The 21,679-nt window shown below is 38.2% G+C and overlaps 2 protein-coding genes across 2 annotated transcripts in view; both read left to right on the plus strand.

The window, feature by feature from the left end:
• Positions 1-314: 314 nt before the first annotated feature.
• Positions 315-1,317, plus strand: LOC110678469 (NADH-ubiquinone oxidoreductase subunit 8). The gene is made up of 3 exons (XM_021851412.1): positions 315-472; positions 542-996; positions 1,061-1,317. Exons 1-3 carry the CDS (start codon positions 436-438, stop codon positions 1,220-1,222), a joined length of 654 nt encoding a protein of 217 aa, XP_021707104.1. The 5' UTR covers positions 315-435; the 3' UTR covers positions 1,223-1,317.
• Positions 1,318-5,907: 4,590 nt separating this feature from the next.
• LOC5568784 (peroxiredoxin-5, mitochondrial) overlaps positions 5,908-21,679 on the plus strand; it is a 29,657-nt gene continuing 13,885 nt past the window's right edge. The window contains exon 1 of the mRNA XM_001658099.2: positions 5,908-6,278. Within this exon, the coding sequence (XP_001658149.1) occupies positions 6,156-6,278 (123 nt within the window). The 5' untranslated portion in view covers positions 5,908-6,155. The remainder of the gene's footprint in view (positions 6,279-21,679) is intronic.

The following is a 21,679-nucleotide window of genomic DNA, read 5'->3' on the forward strand; positions in this document are numbered from 1 at the left end:
CGCATACTTTCACTCTTTCTAAATAAAAATGAAAATAAAATGCACCGAAAACTATGGCCCTTTTCCATGTTTGTCCAGGAAGATCGAAGGTGCACTACAAAAGAAAACTAGCAATTTTCTCCAAGCCTGCCTTGATTGTCGTTGGTGAGCTGGAGTTATCTTGCAGTTTGGAAAAGTGTTGTTCCATATTTCGTGTGTAGTATCTGTGCCTCCCTCCCAGGTCTTGTCTAAGGTTGCTACCAAAGCGGAATGAATTATTGCTGAGGGATGGCAACCCTACACAATCGTCATCGCGCGATGATCGCGCTACCAAGCTTACGTAATAACAAACATCTGTCAAACTCATACGGATTTCGTGCCGAAAAAGTTCCAGGTCGTGAAAAGTAGCGAAAAAACGCTTTTCTCATATTTCCCGTCGCGTAATCCTTATCGAACATGTCGGCCGTGAAAATTTTCTCCTTGGCCAAACACGGTAAGTGGTTTGCTGGAAAGTACACGTATATTTTTGATTCGGTTCAACCGGTCATTGTAAACCCTGCAGGCAACCGGATCATCCGTCCGACAATGATGATGACCACTCGCTCCTGCACCAATGCCGCAATGAAGGCCACCAGCATCAAGCCACAGGAGTTCTATTACGTTAACAACACGGATCCGAGCATGGAGATGACCGACATCACGGATCGTGCCGCGCAAACCATATTCTGGACGGAACTGTTCCGTGGTGCCGCGGTAACTCTGGCTCACATCTTCAAGGAACCCGCCACCATCAACTACCCGTTCGAGAAGGGACCTTTGAGCCCTCGTTTCCGTGGTGAGCATGCTTTGCGGCGTTACCCCAGCGGAGAAGAGAGGTGCATTGCCTGTAAGCTGTGTGAGGCAATCTGTCCGGCGCAGGCCATTACCATTGAGGCGGAAGAGCGCGCTGATGGGAGCCGTAGAACCACCCGGTACGATATCGACATGACCAAGTGCATCTACTGTGGATTCTGTCAGGTAAGGGAATCTTTACGATGGGGCCATCTCCCTTAAACCTTTCTGGATTTATACGAATTTTCAGGAGGCTTGCCCCGTTGATGCCATCGTGGAAGGACCGAACTTTGAGTTCTCCACCGAGACGCACGAAGAGTTGCTATATAACAAGGAAAAGTTGCTCTGCAATGGCGACAAATGGGAGTCGGAAATCGCGTCGAACATCAATGCCGACTATCTGTACCGTTAAAAGGGTCTGACGGTGATGGATTGTGCATTGGAAATGTACAACCGTTTAGAACACAACATGTAAACTAAAAATATATACGATATCAGTTGAAGCTAGATGTTGGAAGTTGAGGGTTTCTGGCCGAAATCCTTTATTAGAGCGCTAGTTCTTGGCGATAATGGAGTGTTGAATTACGTATGATTGATCTGGAACCTTACATTCAATTGTCAGCAGATATTTTTCCAGCGATATTTCAAAGAATGTATAAAGAAATTTCTCCAGAGTTTGCTTCAGCAAAATTCTCGAGCACTTCAACGTAATGATTACTTTGAATATTTTACAAACACTATCTTAGGACGTCCTCCAGATATGCTTCCACTAATCCTTCACCTAAATTTTCCAGATGTTGCTCTAGGACATCTTCCAAAGATTTATACAGAATTTTTTTCCAAGAAAATCCACAAAGATTAACCAGAGTTTTTCAAAAAAATCCCATGGAATATACAAAAGTTTATTTGTAAGTTTCCATACAAATTAACACTTCAGCATGTTTTCCGGAAAATCATCCTACACATTTTTAAGGCAGCTCGAGACGTCGATGTGGAAAATATGTAGTGCACAACCCACACAATTTACAGCTTCATCGGTTCTCTAAAACTCGAGATTTGCTTCTGCAAAGTTTTGATGAAATTGTTAGAGTGAGACAAAAGATAGGGAAAACAACACGGTCTCCCGTGTTACCTTAAGGTGAAACATCTCGGAATCCAAAGATGGCCGGCACAATGGCCGATTTGTGCCCCTACTCACGTTTTCAAAGGCACTAAACTGGGGAAATAGTTTGCAATCGGTTCTGATCTTCTTATTTTAAGCTTTCTGCGTGTGCTCAAAGCCAAAATAAAAAGTACACTGTTGTTGGATGCTTCCTTCGCGAGATTTGTGCCTTTGAAGTTTGAGTGCAATCTCAGAAATTGATTCCAAACTGTTTCACCTTAAGGGATTTTGCTCGACTTTTTTTTCAAGGAGTTTCTTCAGAAAATGCTGCAGTTTATTATCCGAAAGTTTTTATTGAATCGTTTTCTTGAAAATCTTAACAATTTAGCTAAAATTTCCCCAAGAATTCTAGTATAAGTTCTTCTAATAACTCTTATTCATAAAGGGCGGCTCATAAAAATTTACACTAGAGGTCAGAGGTTAGTTCAAAATTTGCTTCAAAAATATCTCAAGATTTATTTCTTGACAAATTTTTCAAATATCTAAAAAAAATATTCACATTTCCATGGAAAAATGCCTGGAAAACATCCTGGAAGAATAGTTGGACAAATTTTCAAAGACTTCCTTAAAAAAAACTTCAAGAATTAATGTAGGAATTCCTAAAGAAATCTCTGAGTAATTCCTAGAGATATCCTTAGAGAAGTCCCTAGAGGCATGTAGGTAAGTAGAAACTTATGGTTGAATTTTGAAGAAGTTTTAAGCGGAAGATTTGGAGGATGTCCTAGGAAAATCGATGAAAGAATTGCCGGATAGAACCCGGAAGGACTCAGGGCTTTCTTGGAAAATATCTGAAAGAATCTTTAGAGAAATTCCTGATGGTGTCAGAGTTTATTCCTGTGGTTATATGTGGTAAAACCAGCTTGTGTTCTTGAGATATCCAAAACAAATTTCTTTGATTAATTCATTTGGAAAATTCTCGAAGGGATACCACGGGAAATAATCACTAAATGAATTACTGAAGAAATTTAACAGATGAGCTAGCCTCGGGCTGCACTGCAAATCTCAAATCTCTCAAATATAGAAACCTAACCTAACCTGAGAAAATCTTCCGAGTAGGTAATATTCAAATTTTTGGGCAAATAATTAAAGTAATATCTGATGAAGTTCTTCGAGAAAATCATTGAAAATGCATACAAACACAAGCAGTATTATTTGCAAATATTTGTCGTAATGTCAATAGGAATTTAAAAAATAGACATTTCTGGTCTGATTTCATGAAGAATCAAACTCTTATCTCCTGATTCCTGGTAGGTTTCGTTTTTTTAGACCTGTTCGGTCTCTTTTTTGTTTCAGTTCAGTCTTTGTCTTGTCTCTTTTTTGTTCAGGAAAAATGTCTCTATTTTCAAGACAGTTCCTATTTTCAAGACATTCAGTCGCTACTAGCCCTGCAATTTGAAAAAATTGAATGTTTTCGAATGAAATGCAAACAATGCATCATATGTATGATCTAAATACACAATTTAAATGCTATACAGGTCGGACTCGTTTATACAAGTACCGTCAAACGAGGCGACTTGCAACACTTTTCAACTTCAACCAAACGAAACCATGATCTAAACGCCATCTAAAAATCAAAATTCCTTTTTGAACTTTTAATGGCCGATCCTCCTACAGAATGAGATGACAGAAAATTGATTTGAATTGTTTTATCATATTAAAAATCATTATTATTATTATCTTTATTAACGAGATTTGCAGCCCGAGGCTGGCTCATCTCGGTTAAAAATCATAAAAAAGTGAATTTTTTCAAAATTATCAAGGGGGATGCTTCTTTCCATTCTAAGCTGAAAAATCCAAAATATCCGTCTCCTAAGCGGTAAAAACCCGCACAAGTTTCATCGAAACTTGTGCGCTTTCGATGAAACTTGTGCGGGTTTTTACCGCTTAGGAGCCGGATATTTTGGATTTTTCAGCTTAGAACGGAAAGAGGCATCCCCCTTGAAAATTATTACTCTTTTGATTATGAAATAGACCTAACACAAAAGTTTTCCACTTCTATTGAATTCTAAATTGCTTGAAAATGAAGTGTTGCATTTCTAAAAAAGTACTTTTATCAAAAAGTTGTTGGTACAATTTTGTAAAAAAAAAAATGCGTCGTATTATCACTAATCAGTTATAGAATTATCATGTAGATTATTAATTATGTAAAATGAATTTACCTCATGTTTTCAGACCATGATTTTGAACCTCCATCAAGTATCAGTTTTAAGACATTTACAAGAATTATGTTTATTGTGTAAAAATATTTCTAATAACTGCTTTTATTGTAGCCACTACTTGAATTGTGAGTCATATTTATTGTACCACTGATTTATAACTAATTTTCTTTTGACAGATCTCTTCTCAAGATTCTACAAGTTTTAAAATGAGTTTTGAGTGGGACCCTGACGGAGTCCTAAAGACCATTATCCTATATAGAATTCGGCGCAAGACTTTTGCAAAATCAAGGAGTGTATTTTAGGAAGCCCTGTAGGCGAATTCCGGCGCTTATTTTCTTCGAAGGAAAGAAAATTTTCTTACTGGTGAGTTATGGAAGAAAATTTCTTCTCTTCGAAGAAAATGTGCGCCGGAATTCGCCTACTGGAGAGGAGTTTCAATTAATACTAGTAGAGATTTTTAAGAAATTTTTTTGAAAATTTCTTAGAGAATTATAAGAATATTTTCAATTGAATCCTGAACAACATTCTTACAAAATCAAAAGCAGAATTATTTCTATTCTATTCTATTCTAAGTGCTTGCACAGTAGTGTGGGACAAAATTTAGATTCTCGCTCCAGTCTACTTTTTGGATTGCATTTAGGTTCCATAATAACTGTGCAAAATTTCAGCTCGATCGGAGAAACTATATTTTAGCGCCAGCCGTTCAAAGTTTGTATGAGATTTTCTATGGGAAAACTTACTTTTACAAAGAAAAATCGCCAGAGGACGCCCATTGTCCTCTATAAAAATTCTGAACATAGACCTCGATAGGTATTTTTACGATGAAGAATATTGCCGAAGACCGCGAAACAATCCGACACTTGTGAAAAAAGTTATTCAATGAAGACCTATTGGCAAGGCGACGTTGATTAACACGTAAAGGAATAATAATAATAACAAAATAGGGCAAAATTTCCGAATAGTCTATGCTTAATAACTTTTTTCATAAGCATCGGATTGCTTTGTGGTCTTCGGCAATGTTGTTCATCGTAGAAATACCTATCGAGATCTGAGTTCAGAATTTTTATAGAGGACAATGGGTGATCTCTGGCGATTTTTCTTTGTAAAAGTAAGTTTTCCCATAGTAAATCCCATACAAACTTTGAACGGCTGGCGCTAAAATATAGTTTCTCCGATCGAGCTGAAATTTTGCACAGTTGTTATGGGACCTAAATGCAATTCAAAAAGTGGACTGGAGCGAGAATCTAAATTTTTCATATAACCGTGTCCCAGGCTATTGCACAGCCAATATTGAAAAGTATCCTGGATATACCGGAATTTCTTCCAGTACTTTCTTGTCAGCTCTGCACAAAAATATACCTCTCTTTTTCACTCCTTCATGAAATTTGTTAACAACAAGGCCAGTAAAAGTCAAAATCCCATACAAAATCAAAACATTGCAGAGGCCTATAATGATTTTGCATAGGATATTGACGTTTACTGGCCTTGTTGTTTACTAATTTCATGGCAGAGTGAAAGAGAGATGATGATTTTTGTGCAGAGCCCCATGGTAGTTTTTACGGCACAATTTTTTTGCGTGTACATATTTCCAAAAAGTTATATCAAAGTTGGAACGTGAACGACGTGAGCAAGAGTGTTCTGCACAATATTTCGTTAAAACCCCAATTTTATTTTTAAATTCATTCGTTTGGTTGTATGAAAAAAGCTTAGCGTTGCAAACTGTGAGCGTGTTTGTGTCAAAGTTTTATTTTGACTTTTCCGTATCACAAACACACACACAGCCATCCGCATGCTCGCATCAGTCTCATCAGGATCCCGTCAGTCCAGTCAGTGCTACCAAGAGAAGGAACGAAATTTCCTCCTGCCGCCCAGTCGCATATTATTGTATCCCCAAGCCACCCACCCCCCCAACAACCGGAGAAACATCGCAGTTCGTTCTGTGCAAGGTTCGCGTGCGTGTGCTTCCTCGCAGTTCCAGTGTTTTATTGCCTGTGTGTAACTACACTCCTTCCATCGGTTCCTAAATGCATCCGCTTCTGGTACAGCCCTTTGCCAGCAAGTTCAGTCTACTGAAGCAACTCGGACGGTCAACATCGGCAACGGTTCAGCGCTTCTCGTTTCACACCTCCAAGATGGTCCAGATTAAGGTGAGTTCCGGACGTACTTCCCCTTAGTATTATCAGTGATATTTTCTTGCATTATATAATCCTATCGGAAGATGACACTTTGCTCATCTTATTTTTTTGTTGTTGCGCTGATAAAAATACTCACTTTGTTTCGACAAAGCGTAATGACGTACGAAACTTTCGGTAATCTCCTACAGTGAGGTTGCGCTCAATTCTAAAAACTAGTATTTTACCTGGTTTATAAATATGCAGAACATACAATTTCTGATAATAAGCAAATAGAACACCAGTGGATGACAAGTGCGAAAAAATCGATCGCAAACAGACATTGTCTTACAAGAAGCATTCAAAGTCTGTCAAGAATACCTACATTCCCTGTATCGTTGTTCCTTGCCGCTATTTATGCATCCATTAATTATGCAAATTTACCTTGCCATCGGTTGTTGTTGAGTTATCTGTGGGATTGACCCGTTCCCTGTGCATCGAGTTCCTCAAACATTTGGGTTGTGTCGTAAGCGAAGTTTGCGAAAAAAAAACCGGCTAAGAGCAGAATATTATTGGTTTCCTGATATCTCTTACTTACCGGCATTTGTGCCTAAGTTAGATGTAGTGGCCAGTCAAATGTCCTGATCTGTTCACCCAAAAATTTGCATTTTATCGTTTTATTATCCCCTTCTCAAGGGAGCTATTGCTGATATTGTACAAAGCCATACAGAGATATCTCATCTGTAATTTATGTGCTTGAATTTGTCCAAGTACCTATCTTTTAGGTGTAAAAACGATACCTGTAACTATTAGGAGTATGATCTCATAGTGGGGCCTTCCTTAGCCGAGTGATTAGAGTTTGTGGCTACAATGCCAAACCATGCTAAAGGTGTCTGGGTTCAATTCACGCTCGGTCCAGGATCTTTCCGTAATGGAAATTTCCTTGACTTCTCTGTGCATAGAGTATAATCGTACCTGCCACATCCACACGATAAACGAATGCGAAAATGGCAACATTGGCAAAGAAAGCTCTCAGTTAATAACTGTGGAAATGCTCATAAGAACACTAGGCTGAGAAGCAGGCTCTGTCCCAGTAAGGACGTTAATGCCAAGAAGAAGAATGATCTCATAGTAGGGAGTCGGATCCTATTCTTGACACTTTTGATTCACTGTGGCAGTGGGGTATTTTTGAAAGCAACAGAGCTCATATTTGGCCACAATATGCGTCGTACTAAAGCGCGTATTATTCCAAAGTTTCCGACAATGAGCCTCTGTACGTGCCATAAATTCTTTTGTTCGTTTGACTTTTACTGTGCGCCGTGTGTTGGTGCTGTCTCGCTCTCTCTCACGGGCAACTTGAAAATAGGGCGCACAGTAAAAGTCAAACGTTTTATAGCATGCATTAGTCTCATTCCAATTTGTTGTATCAGTCTGCTAGGGTAACTATACTTTAGTTTTTACCATAAGGGGTGTATATCGAAAAGTAGTCGCAAACATCCGAAACAGTAGGTACAGTCGGGTCTCCTATTAAACGCATTCCTATAACGTGCACTCCTATTACGCTCACTCCTATAAGACACACCAGAACGTTATAGGAGACCCAGGGCTTATGGGATTTCATCACTTTGGGGGGTATCGTTGAATATCTCGTATGCCAAAAGAGATAGTACAGTACTGTCTTCGGCGAAGTTTCAGTACTAAGTACGATCTACCTTTAGGAGTTGAGGATCATCCTTTTATTTGAGAACTTGGCCGGTAGGGGCGCTTTTTCTGATTTGCTCTATATGAACCATGAGGGATAAGAATGCAAAATTTTGTAACATATGATATCTCTGAATCCTGATGTTTTTGAAGGTTGGTGTCTTCGGAAGAGTTGTTCAGTAGCTCAAGGGCTGACATGTGGTGGTCATTCTGATACGGAATTACGCCACCAGGCGACGCTAGTGGGCATGGAATTTTTGTTTTGCGCATAGCTCAGTAGCCTGACCACTTAGAAAGATGGCGTCTTCGGCAAAGTTGCTCAGTATCACACGGACTAACATTATTTGAGCCCAAAGTTTCGAAATTTTGCCACTAGGCGGCGCTAGTGAGCAAAGAATTTTTGTTTTGCGGACAGCTGAGTAGCCTGACCACTTAGAGAGATGGCGTTTTCGGCAAAGTTGCTCAGTATCACAAGGACTAATATTATTTGAGCCGAAAGTTTCGAAATTTTGCCACTAGGCGGCACTAGTGAGCAAAGATTTTTTGTTTTGCGCATAGCTCAGTAGCCTGACCACTTAGAAAGATCACAAGGACTAACATTATTTGAGCCGAAAGTTTCGAAATTTTGCCACTAGTCGGCGCTAGTGAGCAAAGAATTTTTTTTTTTGCGGATAGCTCAGTAGCCTGACCACTTAGAAAGATGGCGTCTTCGGCAAAGTTGCTCAGTATCACAAGGACTAACATTATTTGAGCCGAAAGTTTCGAAATTTTGCCACTAGTCGGCGCTAGTGAGCAAAGATTTTTTGTTTTGCGCATAGCTGAGTAGCCTGACAACTTAGAAAGATGGCGTCTTCGGCAAAGTTGCTCAGTATCACGAGGACTAACATTATTTGAGCCGAAAGTTTCGAAATTTTGCCACTAGTCGGCGCTAGTGAGCAAAGATTTTTTGTTTTGCGCATAGCTGAGTAGCCTGACCACTTAGAAAGATGGCGTCTTCGGCAAAGTTGCTCAGTATCACAAGGACTAACATTATTTGAGCCGAAAGTTTCGAAATTTTGCCACTAGGCGGCGCTAGTGAGCAAAGAATTTTTGTTTTGCGGATAGCTCAGTAGCCTGACCACTTAGAAAGATGGCGTCTTCGGCAAAGTTGCTCAGTATCACGAGGACTAACATTATTTGAGCCGAAAGTTTCGAAATTTTGCCACTAGTCGGCGCTAGTGAGCAAAGATTTTTTGTTTTGCGCATAGCTGAGTAGCCTGACCACTTAGAAAGATGGCGTCTTCGGCAAAGTTGCTCAGTATCACAAGGACTAACATTATTTGAGCCGAAAGTTTCGAAATTTTGCCACTAGGCGGCGCTAGTGAGCAAAGATTTTTTGTTTTGCGCATAGCTGAGTAGCCTGACCACTTAGAAAGATGGCGTCTTCGGCAAAGTTGCTCAGTATCACGAGGACTAACATTATTTGAGCCGAAAGTTTCGAAATTTTGCCACTAGTCGGCGCTAGTGAGCAAAGATTTTTTGTTTTGCGCATAGCTGAGTAGCCTGACCACTTAGAAAGATGGCGTCTTCGGCAAAGTTGCTCAGTATCACAAGGACTAACATTATTTGAGCCGAAAGTTTCGAAATTTTGCCACTAGGCGGCGCTAGTGAGCAAAGATTTTTTGTTTTGCGCATAGCTGAGTAGCCTGACCACTTAGAAAGATGGCGTCTTCGGCAAAGTTGCTCAGTATCACGAGGACTAACATTATTTGAGCCGAAAGTTTCGAAATTTTGCCACTAGTCGGCGCTAGTGAGCAAAGATTTTTTGTTTTGCGCATAGCTGAGTAGCCTGACCACTTAGAAAGATGGCGTCTTCGGCAAAGTTGCTCAGTATCACGAGGACTAACATTATTTGAGCCGAAAGTTTCGAAATTTTGCCACTAGGCGGCGCTAGTGAGCAAAGAATTTTTGTTTTGCGGATAGCTCAGTAGCCTGACCACTTAGAAAGATGGCGTCTTCGGCAAAGTTGCTCAGTATCACAAGGACTAACATTATTTGAGCCGAAAGTTTCGAAATTTTGCCACTAGTCGGCGCTAGTGAGCAAAGATTTTTTGTTTTGCGCATAGCTGAGTAGCCTGACCACTTAGAAAGATGGCGTCTTCGGCAAAGTTGCTCAGTATCACGAGGACTAACATTATTTGAGCCGAATGTTTCGAAATTTTGCCACTAGGTGGCGCTAGAGAGCAAATATTTTTTTGTTTTGCGGATAGCTCAGTAGCCTGGCCAGGTTATATATGGTCAGGCTACTCAGCTATGCGCGAAACAAAAATTCATTGCTCACTAGCGTCGCCTAGTGGCAAAATTTCGAAACTTTGGGCTCAAATAATGTTAGTCCTTGTGATACAGAGCAACTTTGCCGAAGACGCCATCTTTCTAAGTGGTCAGGCTACTCAGCTGTCCGCAAAACAAAAATTCTTTGCTCACTAGCGCCGCCTAGTGGCAAATTTTCGAAACTTTCGGCTCAAATAATGTAAGTCCTTGTGATACTGAGCAACTTTGCCGAAGAGGCCATCTTTTTAAGTGATCAGGCTACTGAGCTATCCGCGAAACAAAAATTCTTTGCTCACTAGCGCCACCTTGTGGCAAAATTTCGAAACTTTCGGCTCAAATACTGTTAGTCCTTATGATACTGAGCAACTTTGCCGAAGACGCCATCTTTCTAAGTGGTCAGGCTACTCAGCTATCCGCAAAACAAAAATTCTTTGCTCACTAGCGCCGCCTAGTGGCAAAATTTCGAAACTTTGGGCTCAAATAATGTTAGCCCTTGTGATACTGAGCAACTTTGCCGAAGACGCCATCTTTCTAAGTGGTCAGGCTACTCAGCTATCCGCAAAACAAAAATTCTTGGCTCACTAGCGCCGCCTAGTGGCAAAATTTCGAAACTTTGGGCTCAAATAATGTTAGTCCTTGTGATGCTGAGCAACTTTGCCGAAGACGCCATCTTTCTAAGTGGTCAGGCTACTGAGCTATGCGCAAAACAAAAATTATTTGCTCACTAGCGCCGCCTAGTGGCAAATTTTCGAAATTTTCGGCTCAAATAATGTTAGTCCTTGTGATACTGAGCAACTTTGCCGAAGACGCCATCTCTCTAAGTGGTCAGGCTACTGAGCAATCTGCAAAACAAAAATTCTTTGCTCACTAGCGCCGCCTAGTGGCAAAATTTCGAAACTTTGGGCTCAAATAATGTTAGCCCTTGTGATACTGAGCAACTTTGCCGAAGACGCCATCTTTCTAAGTGGTCAGGCTGCTGAGCTATGCGCAAAACAAAAATTCCATGCTCACTAGCGCCGCCTGGTGGCGTAATTCCGTATCAGAATGACCACCGCATGTCAGCCCTTGAGCTACTGAACAACTCTTCCGAAGACACCAACCTTCCAAAACATCAGGATCTAGAGATATCATATGATACAAAATTTTGCATTCTTATCCCTCATGGTTCATATAGTGCAAATCAGAAAACGCGCCTCTACCGGCCAAGTTCTCAACTAAAAGGATGATCCTCAACTCCTAAAGGTAGATCGTACTTAGCACTGAAACTTCGCCGAAGACAGTACTGTGCTATCTCTTTTGGCATACGAGATATTCAACAACCCCCCAAAGTGATGAAATCCCATAAGCCCTGGGTCTCCTATAACGTAGATTCCTATTACGCCCCCCAACCATGTGTCTAATAGGAGACCTGACTGTATATCTCATTGCATAGTTGATCTTTTTGAAAACTTTTTCAAGCAAATTTTTATTATGTCATTAAGTAGGGGGAGATCCCACAGTGCCGGACAGCACCCAATACCGGACAAATTCGAAAAATTGAGAAATCATGGTCCAATCAAGATGGTGTATTAGAAGGAAAGGAAGCTATTATGGAGACTGATGTTTGCGTAGAATAACACATCCTTGAAATATGCATGCCTTTTTTAAAAAGTACAAAAGTTGAAAATTAAAAAAAAAAATGACGTTTCGTCTTTATTTTGAGCATATTTAGTAATTATTTCGAATATGAAATAATAATTTGAATCGCGTAAGAATGTTTTTGTTTTTGTATGGTTTTCAGTTGGAGCTGCCTGACAGCTTAACTTGTCAAGGCTGAACCCTCGGTCTGGCTTTTGCCAAGTGTCCCCTCTACCAGGACCAATACTCAGACGGACTAGGCTATGGTGCCCACATGAACACTGATTTTTTATTCGTATTAGGACGTGGTAGTTTTTGAAAAATACCCATATTCCCATTGCTTCTGAGAAAAGGAAGCATTGTGAAAATCAGCAGCTCCATCAGAATTTGTTTGAAATAGTAGTGTAGTAGTGTCATTGGCAATACTGTCTAGTCGAATAGGTTTTGAATAATTTGTCATTTAAGTGCTATTCTGATTACTCCTGTCTTTTACGTAAGATTAGAGTCTTAAATGTCAATTGTCGTCGAGTATTAACAAAATTAGGCTGTTTAGTAGTAATTCTAATTAATTTCTTTTTTATTGTTAAAAGTATTTATTGGTCATTACGTTCATATATCCTTAAAGTAAAAAGTCACTTTTAGTCAAGTCATTTTTATAGTGAATATTTATGAGTAAAGTTACCTTAGATTTCTATGGATCAATGCACGGGTTCACTAATTTGACGTTTGAGCGGTGCCGAATTCACTCGTTGCTATAGCCACGTATGTAACACGGCACCGCTCAAATGTCAAATAGTGAACTCGTGCATCGGTCCATGGATCAATGCACGAGTTCACTAATTTGACGTTTGAGCGGTGCCGAATTCATTCGTTGCCATGGTCACGTAAATAACACGGCACCGCTCAAACGTCAGATAGTGAACTCGTGCATAGGTCCATTGCAGTCTCCTACAAGATTCAGTTTTCGTTGGCAAATGCATTGCTTCACAACGCCTACTTTCTACTTGTAAATTTTGCGAAAATGAAGCTGGAATTAGATTATTTATACCGTTGTTACAATAGAGGTATTTCTTATTATGGCAATGTAATAACCATATTAAAACCGCCAACTTATTTCTACTCTGTGAATCTACTAGTCATTTTCCTCAGAGTAATATTCCCTACGTCGTATATGATAACGATGTATCTAGCTAGCTAACAGTAAGAGTGGCTACGGATCATTCTGGTTAGCAAACTGATCGTCACCAATACTATTAATGTTCACTTCGAATAGATTAATTATTTGAAATGGGCATCAATTCTATCAATGACTCAGAATGTCCGTTGGATCACATCCGAGATATTATTGCGTCTATGCCATATGAATTATGACGCGGCTTTAAGCAAAAAATGTTAAAATGTGATACCACCACTACAGAGTGTCCGCAAAATATCCGAACAGCAAAATATTGGAAAGATGATCTCGCATTGAAAACAATAAAAAAAAAACAATGTCCATGTACCTTTTATAATACATCTTTATTTTAACACAAAACACAACTTTAAAAAATTTCGAAATGATAGCTTGTTACTGAGATAGTCAAATTTAAATTTTTCGGAGCCGTTTTTCCTGAGGGCCGCTAGATATCTCATCCCTATAACCTAAAAGAGATGAATCCAAACGTTCTATTATTATTTGAAGTAATCTACAGGTTAGTGGCTTCAAGTTAGACTGGAATTTTACGTTTCAAATCCAGTGAGTACTATGGACATTTCTCTACCCTCACAAAGCTTGGAAAACAGCTCCCTTTAAGACACCTCAATACATTTGGGTTGATTTTGCAATTATTTGATATCGAAAATGTGTCAAACTTACTTATTAAGAATATAATAAGCCAATATTTAAAACCACGCAAGAATATTGAATTTATTATGCTTGATTGAATAGAGCCATGTCTTCAATGTTTGTACGGATAATTTGCGGACACCCTGTACAGGCTACGCCTTTGGTTTCCATCATATGGGCTAATGGATTATGCCCTCCGATCGCGGCAAGGTCACATAACCAAGGGGAGGGAATTTGGAACACGCAAGAATGTTCGAACATAATTCTTATTTGATAGTATAAATGTATTTTGTACACTAATTGAACTAAATATGAACAAATTACAATTTCGGTTGAGCACTTCCTGTCCCCTAGTTTCGGACAGCTTGATTTGCTATATGATATCTTTGTAATTATTGCACCAGTGTCTCAATGGATTCCGTCGATCATGGTATCAAACATGCAATAAAATTAAGAAGGATGAACATTCAGAACAACATCGTAAATGTACATTTTTCATCATATATGAAAGAGGTTTTTGATGGACATCTTGCAAACTAAGAAAAACTCAAATTGTTCTTGTAAATGTTGCAAATGCATTGAATTGGCAATTATATACTATTCCTATAGTTAATACATTCAATGATGTTCAAATTCACATAATTCGAGGCATTTCCAGATCGTGTCCGGTATTGGGTGCCACCTTTCAAGATCGATCGATTCAATACTGAAATACATCATCAAAATGCAATGTTAAAATTCATATTTATATTTTCAAAATTATTTTTGTACACTTTAAAAATGATAATATTTGGCATAAATGGGTAACACCAGCACATGAAACCAATATTTTTCGAATTATGAATTTAGTGGCTTAAGTGTCCGGTACTGGGGGATCTCCCCCTATTAAATAAACTAGGTAAAAAATATTGCAAAATATGCAGTCTTTATATTATACAGCAAGGTTTATACAGCATTGACATTAACTATCTCAAACATTCAGTTGTAGTGTCATGAGCAAATTATGCGAAAATATCGGCCAAGAGCAGAATATTATTGGTTTCCTAATAATATCCCCCGTTCGACTATTTGCATATATGAGATATAATGCAGGGCTGGTAGTGAGTCACCAAAGCCACTTTTTTTTTCAGAAAAATGGTCACTAAAGCCACTTTTGTCGTGATCTGCTGATAATGAAATTTAAGGCTGGGTCAGCTTTTCAGACACAAACAGCAAGTTCTATTTCTTGCTGTTTGTGTTTGAAAAGCTGAACAAGCCTCAAATAACTATTTGTTATTATAAAAGCAAATATAGCATGATTTGTAAATCAATGTGTCACGAAAGATACAAATTGCTGGTTAACTTTTTGAAAAAATTCAGGTGAATGTGAAAAAAAAAATCTGGCGTAAGTATTGGAGAAAATTCTAGCAAAACTAAGAAAGCGACTGTGGGCTGAACTTTCTGGCCGAAATGTTTGAATAAATTTTGGCAGAAACCAGGATCAATATGAAGACTTGTTGAAAAAATGACTATTGAATTTTATACTGTAGTTTACCGCTTTAGAACCTGTCTCCTGGAAGAACCTCATTAACATTCCTCCGGAAGATAAGCCAGAGACGGTTAGAAATAACGACCAAAAAAGTTCTCAAAGGGTTTGCCAGAAACTCGTCCAGGACTTCAAAAGTGAGTACTAATTATGCTGGATATCATTTCAACAATAACATTAGAAATTTCAACAAATAAGTTATACATTTTTCCATTGTAATCAATGTTAATGCTCTTGATACCGTTTTCCACGACTTAAGTCAACTATTTCTATACAAAAATACGTGTTTTTATGAATGCTTGAACATTGTTGGGCAATAAATTATTCAGTAGTGATATCAGTGGCGATTCCGTAAAGTTAAGTTCACCTGTCCATGAATTTTAGCACCAAGTATATATGCATCTAATAAATAGAGATTTCCTATATATAACGATTTAAATCGTTTAAGCCCAGTTTGTTGCTAATAAGTAATTTGCTGAACAGCATACCTAGCTTTAAAGCTAAGGGGCTAGATCAATGTATTTTTGAGGTTATCTTCAAAACAACGTCTCTGAACCCCTGCCATTATTTTATTTTAGTTAAAAAAAATTAATCACTAGATTTTGGTTGAGTGCTTGCAGCAACGCGGCGATTCCGTACTTTTGACGGGTAGTGTACATTTTTCCATTGATTAATTCTTGACACTGTTTACCACAGCTTAAGTCAACTATTTCCATGATTTATATACAAAAAAAAAATCGTTTTTTCCAATGAATGCTTGAACATTGTTGGACAATAAATTATTTAAAAGTAATATCAGTGGTAATTCCGTAAGGAAAAATCCACCTGTTGCTGACAAGTAATTTCTTGGCAAGTTCAGGCAAAAAAAACATCCAAGAAACACTTTTTCTTGATCGCAGTATTGTGCGTGGCACGAAAAATTCTCGCGCCGACGATCTTGAAAAACGCTTGTAGATCGTCGCAGTTACTTCAAAACGTTTTGGTATCTTCTGCGCGGTTATGCCTTGGACAATCAGGAATAATCACGCAGAAGCCCCCAAAACGATTTGAAGTAGCTGCAACGATCTACAAGCATTTTAAGAAGTTTTGCAAATCGCCGTCGCGGTAAATAATCGCGCAATGCACTGTACGCAATTGAAAAGAAACGTCATTTCAAACGGGAGCCGCTGTAGAAAATTTCTGCAAGGAATCGACTAGGAATTTCTTGATCGATTAAAAATTATCATTTACTGTTCACTTTATAATCTAATTCTCAGTATGCTGTTTCGCTCCAGAAAAGTAAAGAAATTCCTTGACTGAATGGGTCAAGAAAATTCCTACAGAGACCAAATTTGAAATAAAATTTCTTCTTAACTGCGTACTGCTATAAAAAAAAAAATGCGAATTTCTTTACCATTTCTGGGAAGAAATTTTCCACGCATCAATATAGGCCATTACTTTTCTTGTCAACAGCAAACCAGCCTTAAGTACGCAATTAGTAATTTTCAGGGTCGTAGAACAGATGAAATGTGATATTACGAGTCGTCTGAGTGATATGATTGTTTTCGAAAATTCGTTTTTTAAAACGTTCAGTTGAAATGTAGATATTTTTAGTACTCATGGAATCATTTTCTTATTAATACTTATACGCAACATTCATCTAACTTGGTTTGTCTCGAGTTCGCCAAAAATCAGTTCTGGAGTTGTTCATGTGAAAGAAAGGATTTGATTCTACAGAAATTGCCCACAAATTTAACTTGAGTTTCTATGTTTTGCTTGTTTTTGAATTTTGGGTTCTGCCAGGGTTTGTTTTTCAGAATATTCTGTAATTTATACACGATTGTTTTTAATCCGCTACAATGTTGTCTGCAATCGAAATTCGACAATTTTTGCTCGCTTTATTCCACAGATTTGTTACAAATGCTTCAAGTAGTTTGTTTTGTTCCTCTACTTCAAAACCTTAAATGAATTCTTGCCAGTAATTTCCTCATGAATTGCTAAAAATGTGTTCATGTGTTTGATAAACTGTTGGTGAACACGCGGAAAAGCATGCTTTGCTCAAAAACTTTTAAGCAAATACATATTGACCTTTATTATCGACTTTGCATGAAAGCAAACATTCTGCAGTACGAGTAACATGCATTCGAACGATAGTTTTTCCAAGCATTCATTGACGTTCACCATAGATGGCTCATATTGCCCCGATTACTCCTATATTTTTAAAATGATTCCCAACCACAAATTCCAAAGTAATAACCATAGGCAAAAAAAAAATTGGACGAAAAATTATAAACGATTTATTTGAGTACTTGAAAGCCCTACACAAAAACTGTTTTTAGCAAACTTGTTCATCTCGTCAAAATCTACAAATTTGCTGAAGACACAATGAAGCTACTCATTCTTATTTTAGTTATGCCAATTATTAAAATTTGTCGAAAAAATCACTTTAATAATTAGAAAAACCACTCAACAATATACGTTGAAATTTGAGCTGTGTCTGAACAACTGTGAAAATTTAAGTCAAATCGGTCAATAAAGATCTAACCTTTTTAAGTTGACCATTTCGACGGAAAATCGAAAAAGTTGCAAATTCATGTCCGATACTGTATATTTTTGTTTTAATTTTATGTTATTTTTTGCTTTGGCTACAATGCGATTTGCAGAGCTGGTAACAACTTGGAATCCAAATAAAAAAAAATCAATGTAGCAGCATTGACTTACCTTACATAATGTATCACATTAAATCACAAATTAAACTAAAAAAATTGCTTCTTGGTCGCTACCAGAGCTAGCATGGTCACTGTCACATGGAGCAAAGTTCTGAATAAGTAAATTAGTAATATAAAAATCTTAATGTTTGTTTTCTGGCGACTTTTTTTGTGCAAAACTCTTTTGTGGAGTAATTTGTGAGATTCTTGACAATGTCGAAAGATTCCTCAACGGTTCCTCCCTTCTAATATATCTTAGTAAATGTATGGAACTTCTATTCATGTTGGATTTCTGATGTGATCCTCAACACGTGTTACTGACCAGATTCATGGCAAATTCCTTGGTCTGACGTGGTAGTTTGCAATTTCTCGTTGAAATTTGACTTCACCCTTCATGATAGTAGGATTCATTTTAAGATTTGGTATCTATGAAAATCTATAAAAAAGTCTCCAACGTTTTTTTAAACATGAACAACATGGTCTCTAAGTCACTTTTTAAATTTCTCGATGGACCAGACTTTTATTATAATCAGGGATTGCAGAATTCGCTCTCATTTGAGTATGAAGCACGATCAAAGCAAGCAAAGATAAACATCCCATCTTTTGCGGTTCACGATCGTCAATGTATCACAAGCAGGGTTGGGAAAAAAATCTGAAATTCACTCTACAGTAGCCAAGCAAAGCCAATCACAGTCGGGGGAGGGACGTTTCGCATAAAGACATTTCGCATAAGGACGTTTCGCATAATTCGATGGATGTTTCGCATAATGGACATTTGGCATAAAGTGAATTATATGCCTTCTTTAAAATGCTACCTGTTCTTATATGAAACTATTTTATACGAAACGTCCATTATGCCAAACGTCCGTATGCAAAACGTCCTTATGCAAAATGAGTCACCCCCATCATAGTCAGCGAAGCCAGTGAAACTTAAAAATTGCAAAACACCCGTTGCTAAGGGCAATCCTAAATTACTGTAGAAAAATGTTCTATTTTTCGCTGCATTTCCGGCATTTAGAGCCTTCAATGACACTAACGATTTAGAAAATTCATGCGCCCAACATAGGCTACTTGATGAGATTCACGTTTTTGAACCACAGAACTGGGAAGAGCCACGTGATTTTCGCGAAATTCAAGCCTACTACTATTACCATTCCCAGCACTGATCACAAGTTGTACCAAGTCCGATAAGCGGAAGAAATTAACGAGAGCCCCAAAGAGAGAGAGTGATGATAAAATCCATTTTTCTCGCTTGTTTACCGTTGGGGTAGGTGTTTTTCTTTATTGGCACGATAAACAATCCACGAACCTTCAATAACAATAGTGTCCCCAAGGTTTGGAGCATGTTGAGCGGGGGTTTTATCATGCACTACTATTCCCCCAATCTGATCAAAGTTGTAGCAGTATACGATAAACAGTCTCTCGTAATGTGCAGTATATTATGATATTTACAGAGAGCGATACGCGAGAAACTCTCTCAATTTTCTCAGGATTTTTTTTTTGTAAAATCGTTTATTTGTCATTGGTATAATTACATTCATATTTAAAACTATAATCTACAGGTTTTCTAGGTGAAATTTGATTGCACTAGCATCTACAGTATTATTAACATTATTAATAAACTTGACACAGTTTATAAACAATTTCATCGTTTTTGTCTTTTTTTGAAGTATTTATGTTTGAGAATAACAATTCAGAGAAACTATAAGCTCTATCTGTACGATGCATAACTTTTTGGTTAATTAGAATGTAATACAGGCTCCTCTTGTCAGAGCTGAGTGTTTTGGATGCTATACTACACCAAACATGTTTCCAACAATCTTCTGGATGCTTCTGCATGATTTTCGGAATAGTTACTTTTTCCAAAAATGCGTTCATAATCTATTTTGGTGAGGGATGACTTTCAAATTTCTCTGGCAAATAAGCTGCTTCCTGCACTATTGACTGTAAACAAAGACAGTTAGAAGGAATACTTCTTACGTTTGGAGGGTTACCTACGTTTTCTAGGTATGTAGAGTAGAAAGGCATCGACTCTATCTCTTTCAAGTGTCTACTTATTAGCAATGCTTTGCATTTAAATCCTGGCAAATAAATGCATAGCAATCGGGTCGCCCTGACGAACTGACCTCTGCACAGGGAACTCACGAGAGAGATGACCGTTTACTAATATACGGGAGTTTGAAAGAGTACCTATCTTAGAAAACAATTGTATCAGATTCGCATTAAAACCAAGAGAGCTCATGGTATCGAATAGAAACGTTCGGTTGACGCGATCGAATGCACTCTCTAGGTCGAATGAAACTAGCTTACCGCAACGTTTATTCTCTCGGAGGTGTGCTATGCGATCTTTCAAGCTCAATATGGCTTGGTATATGTTTCGTTTGTGATTAGGGTTCATTCACAAATTTTGTAACGCCAAAAATTACCATTTTTGACACCCACCAACCCTCTCGTAACGCCTTTTGTATGAATATGCTACGAATATTGTATGAACCGTAACATTTCGAGGACACCCCCTTCAGCGTTATGAAATTTGTGAACAGGCCCTTAGAGCATTTTTGAGAGCTACTGATGTTGCGTCATCACTCTTTCTACCCGAGTTTTCAGGATTCGAGATAATAGTTTGAAGTCTACGTTTAAAAGAGAAATAGGCCGATATGATTTGAGTGTGTTATTGGTACCTTTCTTTTTAATAAGGACTATCACACCGTTTGTGAAATCAGAGGTGAATCCACCCCTTAGTGCTTCTCTTAGTATGAGGTTAAGATGAACGTGGATAATATCAAAGGCCTTACCGTAAAACTCCTTCGGCAGTCCATCTGGACCAGTGCTCTTTTTGGAAGCGCTTCCTTTTATGGCAAAGTAAATTTCCTCCGTAGAAATAGGGTCCATGCACTTTGCATTCGCCCTACTATCGTCTGGAATACATTTGACCATGTGAAATTCGGTGTTGATAGTTTCCTCTCTTTGAGAGTACATCTCTCAGAAGTGTTCGTAGACATGATTTTCTATCTCTGTAGAATCTTCTATGTATTCAGTGTCGGATAGGTCGAGTCGATTGATAATGTTTCTTTTACGTCTACTTTCTCCCACATGAAATGCTGAGATTGGCTCACCAGATACAAAGCTTTCATTTGCATGTACGAACATTTTGCTGAACTCACTTTGCAAACGTAGCATCTTACATTTGATAAGGTTCATTGTTGTAAGTACCGAGCGGTCGCCAAAATAGCGGTCGTACCATGACCCCACAGTTATGGATCAAATAGTGTGGAGTCCAACCTATAAAATTCAATAAAACGACATGGAAAACGAAAAATTGTAATTTAAAAGCACGAATTGAATCGTTCCAAATTGGAACTTCGGTTATTAAACTGTTTTGAGTGTAATATTTACATAGGACTGCATAAAAATTAAAAATTGTATCGGTTTCTGAAAACCATATTATGGATCAATTTTCATATTATGGATCAAATTGTGACATATTACGGATCAGTGCGCAAAATCAAGAGATTTTCAACTCAATGCGTCTGTATTGTATGATTTGGCAAAAGTTAACAATGTGTCACATATTTCTGCCAAAAAAAACAGTGTTAGAGCTGGAAACAAGGGTAAGATGCCTTTTTTTGTGATACTGCATTGTAGTAACTGAGACATGAACTGGTTTCGCTCCACACCAAGTTTTCCACCCATTTTTGTCTGCTTAAAAGCGAAATTGACAAACCTTGATGTTTTATTAGTTTTATCCTTAGTGCTATTGACTGAAAATGTC

Source organism: Aedes aegypti, chromosome 3, assembly GCF_002204515.2.
Source record: "Aedes aegypti strain LVP_AGWG chromosome 3, AaegL5.0 Primary Assembly, whole genome shotgun sequence".
Taxonomy (NCBI): Eukaryota; Metazoa; Arthropoda; class Insecta; order Diptera; family Culicidae; genus Aedes; species Aedes aegypti.

Coding starts and splice junctions, on each gene's coding strand:
- LOC110678469 (XM_021851412.1), top strand. CDS start 436: ATGTCGGCCGTGAAAATTTTCTCCTTGGCCAAACACG. Junction 473..541: donor TTTCTCCTTGGCCAAACACG/GTAAGTGGTTTG, acceptor TAAACCCTGCAG/GCAACCGGATCATCCGTCCG. Junction 997..1,060: donor TCTACTGTGGATTCTGTCAG/GTAAGGGAATCT, acceptor ACGAATTTTCAG/GAGGCTTGCCCCGTTGATGC.